Source organism: Falco biarmicus, chromosome W (genome assembly GCF_023638135.1).
Source record: "Falco biarmicus isolate bFalBia1 chromosome W, bFalBia1.pri, whole genome shotgun sequence".
NCBI lineage: Eukaryota > Metazoa > Chordata > Aves > Falconiformes > Falconidae > Falco > Falco biarmicus.
This window is the reverse complement of record NC_079310.1, coordinates 8,088,875-8,096,606: the sequence shown is the minus strand read 5'-3', so window position 1 is coordinate 8,096,606 and position 7,732 is coordinate 8,088,875. Positions and strand designations below refer to the sequence as shown.

General features: G+C 53.4%; 1 protein-coding gene across 1 annotated transcript; it reads left to right on the top strand.

Moving 5' to 3' along the window:
* The first annotated feature begins 936 nt into the window (after positions 1 to 936).
* Positions 937 to 6,080, top strand: ST8SIA3 (ST8 alpha-N-acetyl-neuraminide alpha-2,8-sialyltransferase 3). Its single transcript, XM_056323490.1, has 4 exons — positions 937 to 1,337; positions 2,043 to 2,165; positions 4,374 to 4,931; positions 5,691 to 6,080. Exons 1-4 carry the CDS (start codon positions 1,159 to 1,161, stop codon positions 5,971 to 5,973), a joined length of 1,143 nt encoding a protein of 380 aa, XP_056179465.1. The 5' UTR covers positions 937 to 1,158; the 3' UTR covers positions 5,974 to 6,080.
* Positions 6,081 to 7,732: the final 1,652 nt, after the last annotated feature.

The window sequence follows — 7,732 nt, the reverse complement described above, 5'->3', positions numbered from 1 at the left end:
GGATCTCTTGGAGTTCACATGAAATTTTCTGTGCAATTTATGGGGCAGTTTAATTACTGCTAGGGTTCTTTTAGGTGGGAGCATGCCCTGAACACCAGGCTCCTAAAGAGCAAGGGGGCTTCTGACCTGGCATCGGGTTCTGCATTGCCCAGGTGCAGGCTGTGGTGTGGGCTCCCGCAGTGCTGTATGTGCCATACGGGGATCCATAGTGTCACAGGGAAGTGCCATGGCCCCGTGCTGGGGAGCAGGGGGGTGTTGTGCCCCCACCCAGATGCTGGTCCCCCAGCAAAGGCACAGGGTGCGGAGCAGCCCAGACTGCCTGCAGCTTACAGCCATGCTCAGCCCCCACATGCATCCCCAGGGCTCAGGGGGTCACTGAGGCATGTGGGCTCTCAGGGGGTCACTGTGGCTGTCAGGCCGGGCCACCCTCAGTCTTTTGGGGAGTCACTGCAGGGTACCCCAAGGTGGTGGGAAGGACACTCCAGGGTTGTCAGAAGCACTCCAGGGATGTCACGGTGGGCACCCTTGGGATGCCAGGTTGTGGACTGGGCACTGCTGGGGAGGACACCACCTGGGCTGTTGCAGAGGAAACTTGGGGCACACCGGGGCTGTTGGTGGGCACACGGGGGCTGTCGGGGGTCACATGGAGGCTGTGATGGGGTTACTGGGGCCACTGGGCTGGCACAGGGGCTCTCTGGGGTGCACTGGGGCTGTCAGGGGGCACACCGGCTGTTGAGGGGCACACCAGGGGGACTGTTGGTGAGCACAGAGGCTGCCGATGGGGCACACGGGAGCTGTTGGTGGGCACATGGGGGCTGCCGGTGGGCACAGGGGCTGTCAGTGTGGTACCGGGGCTGCTGGGCTGGCATAGGGGCTGTCCGGGGCAGAGCGGGGCTGCCGAGGGGCTCGGTTGCCGGGGCGGGGGGCAGGCCGGGGGACTCGGCGGCGCTGCCGGTGCTGCCGGGGCCGGGGCGGCCGCTCCCGGCTGCCATTTCCTCGCGCCGCCGCTCGCTCCCTCCATTTTCTCTCCGGCTGCCGCCGGCATCGGCCCCGTCCCCGTCCCCGCCGCCGCTCCGCGCCCGCCGCCCCCGCGCCCCGCTCCATGTAGCTCCGCGGCAGCCCCCCCGCACACGCCCAGCCGCGGGGCCGCCTCCCAGCATGAGGAGCTGCAAGATGGTGCGGGTGGCCAGCGTGCTGGGGCTGGTGATGCTGAGCATCGCGCTGCTCATCCTCTCTCTCATCAGCTACGTCTCGCTGAAGAAGGACAACATCTTCGGCGCGCCTCGCGCCGCCGGCCCGGGGGGGCTCCGCATGTACATGTTCCACGCAGGATTCAGGTGAGGGCGCGGCGCGAGCCGGGGCCGGGGGTCAGCCCTTCCCACCTCACCTCACCTCACCCCATCTCATCCCCTCCCTTCCCTGCCGCCCCCCGCCTCCCTCGCTCTGTCCCCCCGGAGATCCTCGGCTCAGCGGGCGGCCCCGGGAAGGCCCCGCAGCGGGGATGCGGCTCCCCCCGCGCCGGCCGTGCTCCGCGCCCCGGGGCTTGCGGGAGAGGAGGGTCAGCGGGGACCGCAGCGCCCGCCGGGGGTGCTGCAAGGTGGGAGCAGCCCGACACCACCCTGGCCGGCACGGCCTGGCCCAGCACAGCCCGGTACAGCCCGGCCCAGCCCGGCGCGGCTGGCCCGGTACAGCCCTGCACGGCCCGGCCCGGCCCGGCCCGGTACATCCTGGTAGATCCCGGTACAGCCCGACCCGGCCGGGCAGGGCCCGGTACAGCCCGGGCCGGCCCGGGCCGGTACAGCCCAGTAGATCCCGGTACAGCCCGGCCCGGCCCGGCAGGGGGCCGGTAGATCCCGGTGCAGCCCGGCCCAGCCCGGCCCGGCAGATCGCGGTGGATCCCGGCGCAGCCCCGCCGGCGGGGAGCGGCGCGGCGGGCGCTGTCCGCGGTGCTGATGGCGGCCGCCGCGGGGGCGGCCCGGGCACGGCTGGTAACGGGCTGCGCGTCTGTGTGTGGCTGCGTGGGTCCGTGCGCTCCTCTGCAGGTCCCAGTTCGCGCTGAAGTTCCTGGACCCCTCGTTCGTTCCCATCACGAGCTCCATGAGCCACGAGCTGCAGGAGAAGCCCTCCAAGTGGGCCTTCAACCGCACTGCCTTCGCACATCAGAGGTGAGCATGCAGCCAGGCACCGTGCCCACATGTCCCCTGCTCACCCTCCCCGAGGTTGTCCCCTTCCCCCCAGGGTTTTAAGAAAATACAGTCATCTACTGCTAAATACTCTGAGCTCTGGGTAGTTTGCCAGCGGTGAGAGACAAAGGCTGCATGCGAGCATTTCCCCAGATGGTTACTGCTGTCTTGGAAGAACTGAGAGCAGGACACCAGGCTGCAAAACGCAGTATTTCACCGAACAGAATGTGACCCAGTTTCCCAGTGCGCAAGTGAAATCATTGTTACTTCAAGATAAATAGCCAGGTTTTTAAAACTTGAGACCAATCGAACTGTAACAGCCATGCAATGCCATGTTCATGGTGGCTAAAGCATGCCCAGCTCAACGTCCCAGCTAACAGCAGCTCTGAGCCAGTGCAGTGTTGCTCTGCCTTCCAGCACTGCTCCAGCTGAGGGGGCAGGCAGAGACAGGGGCTCAGATGGGGGCCCTCAAGCTCAGATCCACCGGAGACACCCTCTTTGTGCACCACCTTCTGCCTCCTGCCCGCAGGTTGCACTGACTTTCCTGCCTCGTGCAATGGAAAGGGTTTCTCGGTTACTTCAGCTTTCCCAAAGCTGCTCTGTACTTGATGGGAAGTAAAATGTGCTTTCAGTTTTCTCACTGTGATGTGAAGTTGGTGGCTCTGGCCAGCCTCTTTTATTTATTTGCTTTACTAATATATATATAAGTAAATATATACTTTATACACTTTATATATATATATGTATATAAAAATACACTTTATATACATATTTACTGATATATATATATATATATCAGCAGTGTCTAAGTGTCTATAACAAAATAAAAGCATTTAGTCATTTAAGACAGCTACTACCACCTTGGACTATAATCTTGTCCTGCCAAACGCCTGCTGTCTTAGAGACCACCTTGTGACCCAGCTCACATATCCCACTTGAGAGGCAGGACCCCTGGCCCCTCCACTCTGCTGCCAGGCAGCCAGCAGAGTCAGGATGGGGCTGTGACACCCCTTGGTGCTGGCAGGTAGGGCTCGGGCTTCTCTCCTCCCTTCTGGTCACTCCCCAGCACAGCAGGATGAGTAATGGCCTAGTGCCAACAAGCACTGCCTATTTTGCTGCCCCTGTGGAGCTGAGGACCACTGAGGGGAGGTGGCACTTCACCTGCCCCATATTTTCCCCAGGACCTCCCAGGCTGGTGGGACAGTATTGCTTCCTTCCTGGCACTACCAGCTCATCCTTCATCAGTCTGTCTCTGTGCCACCCCTCTGACAATTTTAGCTAATGCCTCAGGATCTGGCTTTGTGCTTGTCTGTTAGCCATAACCTATAATTAGGGCACCCAGTGGGACTCCATTAATGCTTAGACATTGGAGGATGCGAGCTGGAAGAAAGGTTGTTTGTTTTCCATAAACACGACCAAATAAAATGGTATTTAGTTTCTAATTTTATGCCCTGCTAGGGAAATTCCTGAGCAGGGTTGGTTTTGTTTGGTTTTTAAGTATCCCTAATAACCCTTGTAAAAATGCCAAATAAGACATTAAGGAATTGTATTTACATAAATGGAGACAGTGACTGTCAGTTGATTTTGTGATTCAGAGCTTCTTAATGAGAGCACAAAAATTACATGCATTTAAAAATCAGCTCCTGTTAATTCAGCTGAACATCCTGGACCGCTTGGTTTTGCTCCACATAGCTCGTAGCAAACACGGTGCCATCATTACCAAAGATCCGCGGTGCCGTACCAGGAGTGAAACGCATGTGGGAAGCCCCAGCAGCAAACCGACCCACCTGGCCCCTTATCCCAGCGCACGTGGAGCCATGCTGCACGCCAGCCCTCAGCGTGGGGACCATGGCAGGGGTGTACTATGACCTGCACACCTCGGGCTTACACAGCAAACCCAATGTTTTAATCCTGACCCTACCCCAAGAGATGCGGACACATCCTTAGCTGGTGCCAGTCAGGACCACCCAGTAAAGCCAAGCGGAGCTCTAGCTGAGAAGCCAGCTCCGTAATTCCTATCTATATTAATTTAAAAGCCCTTTCTCCACACTGCTCAGGAAGCTGCTTTACTACATTTAAAAAAAAAAAAAAAAAGAGGAATGTAAGTCTAGCTGGAAAGAAAATCTCTCCACTGCGGAAAGAGGGGAAATGTAATACCATGTTTTCTTTTCTTTTTCTCTTTTGTTTTAGGCAAGAAATCCTTCAGCATGTCGACGTCATAAAAAATTTTTCTTTGACCAAGAATAGTGTTCGGATTGGACAGCTGATGCATTACGATTACTCCAGCCACAAGTATGTTTTCTCTATCAGCAATAACTTCAGATTGCTGCTTCCCGACGTGTCACCAATCCTGAACAAGCACTACAACATTTGCGCCGTGGTTGGAAACAGTGGGATCCTGACCGGGAGTCAGTGTGGGCAAGAGATAGATAAATCCGATTTTGTTTTCCGTTGCAATTTCGCTCCAACCGAGGCTTTCCAAAAAGATGTTGGAAGGAAAACCAACCTTACAACCTTCAACCCCAGCATCCTGGAAAAGTATTACAACAATCTTTTGACCATTCAGGATCGCAACAACTTCTTCTTAAGTCTGAAAAAGCTTGATGGGGCCATTCTTTGGATCCCCGCTTTTTTCTTCCACACATCAGCAACAGTCACGAGAACACTGGTTGACTTCTTTGTTGAGCACAGAGGGCAACTAAAGGTCCAGTTGGCTTGGCCAGGAAATATAATGCAGCATGTTAACAGGTGTGTATTTTTGCTTTGCATTTAACTTGTCAAAAAAAAAAAAATATATATCTGTCTCTCTCTCTCTACAAATACAGCTCTATTTATTTTTCTATTCACGCCTGACCTGGTAGGCACTATCTAGCAAGTCAGGACCTGATACTGCTTGTTTTAGAGCAAATGCAGTTTTGTTATTGCTTCAGTAAGTAACTCAGTTATTTCTTTACAGATTTATACACTGCACAGCAGAGGTGGGTTGGTTGTTTGCATCGGGGCTTGGTCCGTCACTGGGCTCTGCTCCCCGCTGCTGCTCCCACAGAGCCAGGAGGAGCACAGGGGAGCCGAGTGAGATGCTGTGTAACCAAAGCACCACTCAGGGAAGAGCCTGCTCTTCTCAGCTAGCAGATAGGGATGCTAGCAGACAGCTGCAGGGTGGTCCAAGGGAAACTGTAATAAATCAAAGGAGGATAACGTTGCCACCTCTTCAGCAAATGCACGTGTGAGCAGGAGCCAGTGTAGCATACTTTTCTGGATAAGGCACTGCCTGTCATGGTTAAAACCCAAAAACATTCAAAAGAGGACCACAAGAGACTGTCGATCTGAGTGCTGTGAAGGCTGTGCTGCACTCCTGGTCATTGCAGGTTGACCTGAAGCGCAGTTTTTGCCTTATTCAGGCCATCAGCAGTCAGCACAGATGGTCTCCAGGCAGTAACTTTTTTTCTTCCCGCAAACCTGTGGCATTTCTTGTACCCCAGACTAACACACTTTTCTTTTTTCCAGATACTGGAAGAACAAACACTTGTCACCCAAGCGGCTGAGCACAGGTATTCTCATGTATACCCTTGCTTCTGCCATATGTGAAGAGATCCACTTGTATGGATTCTGGCCCTTTGGGTTAGACCCCAACACGAGAGAGGACCTCCCATACCACTACTATGATAAGAAGGGAACAAAGTTCACGACCAAGTGGCAGGAGTCCCACCAGCTGCCTGCAGAGTTCCAGCTGCTCTACAGGATGCATGGTGAAGGACTGGCCAAACTCACCTTGTCGCATTGTGCCTAAGAACCTAAATCTTGAAGTGCCAAATGATTGTCTAAAAAGTGCCCAAAACCAAATTAAACATTCTTCAGATAGAATTCTAAAAAAAAAACCCAAAACCAAAACAAAACCCACCCTAAAATATTTTCCATAATATAAAGATGCTTTTTAGTTACCCTTGTCACTGCTTATCAAAGGGTTTAAGCATATTTAGCAGTGCAGAAGCATTTATCAAATTCTGTGGATGCTATTCATGCAGCAGCGAAGTTGAAATATTTTGCATTTATAGATATGCCACTAAGTATGTTTTAAGCCATTTTCATATTTTAGCATTCCACTAAATGCCCTAAATCTCTTAATTTTATTGATCCTTCCTGATTAGAACTAGAAATGTTAGTTTTAAAAGGTTTTTCTTCTTTTATATATGTTATTCTGAATAGTTCAGCATACATATATTGCCATGGAGGATCTAGAAAGCCACTCTGAATTCTGGTTCATTGTCACTTGCAAGTTCTTCAGTGTGGATCCTGAATTCCACCACTTGCATATTTTCATATTTACTGAATTTTACATTTTTTAAAGAATAACGTGGAGAAAGTGGTCAAAATATGGCTGGTACCTTAGCTAGGCATTTATATCGCACTCAGAATACTTTGGCATTTTAATTCAGTTTGGGCCAAAGCCTAGTCCAAATTAGACAGGCTGCAACAAGTCCATCCGCATCCATGTGATACTATTTGGTCTTTTGATTTTAAAGTTAAACCATTGTGATAAACAGAATTAGATTTCTCTGGAGACGCATCAGGTGAGAAGAGCCCCAAACCCTGGGGCGGGTGCATCTCCCTCTGCACCTGCTCTCCACACCCTCCGACAACGCGGGTCCCTTGGGAGGATGAGCCCCCTGAGTGGGGAGCATGCGAGCTCCCACCCACCCCTTGGCACCCGCAGACCCCGACAGTGCTCGCCGCTCCCGGTGCGCATGGCCCCGCCACAGGCTGCACATCACAATGCCATGGGGTGAGGAGCCGGCCGGGCGCTGTGGCTGCCCCAGGGGACCCTGGCCCTGGCACAGCTGGCACTGGGTAGGGACTTGCTGTGCTTCGTACGTCCCACCCAAACCGCCGTCCATCCTGCGGTGGCGATGGGGCGTACTGCCCAGCGATGCCAGGTCTGCAGGGAACAGCCATAGCCTTCATTAGCCCAATTAACAGTGATGGGGGAAACGGGTGAGCAGGGCTATGTCTGCTCCCTGCCGTGACCTGCGGGGTGTCACCGAGGGGCAGGGGTGCCACCCTGCCCTGCGCCTGTCCCCTGGCTCCACAGCTGGGCCTGGCCAGGCAACAAAGGGGGCCAGGCACCGGGATTTTTTTTGAAGGGATGTGAGCGTGGCAGGAGTGCAGGGAAGAGGGAATACAGTTACCAGATTTCCCCATTGACATCTCTAAATCCACTGTCAGACAACTAAATCAGTGGCCCCATTTTCTGGTCGCCACCAGCTGCCCAAGGCAGTCAAAGGAAGGCACAGCTTCCTCTGTACCGCTGAAAATCAGGCTGCTTGGAGAGAGGACAAACCTTAGGGTCACTTATGGTTTGAAAATGTTGGCCATTATGTCTCAGGATAAAGGAGCCTGTAAAATAACTTTCTTATGACAAGTACACTTACAATTGTTCTAACATTTTTCTACTACTCCGTATGATGCTGAGAACTGACTACACACTGAAAGATGCAAAATCCAATTTAAAATCATACTTTAAAATGGCACATTTTAATTTTTCTCAGCCT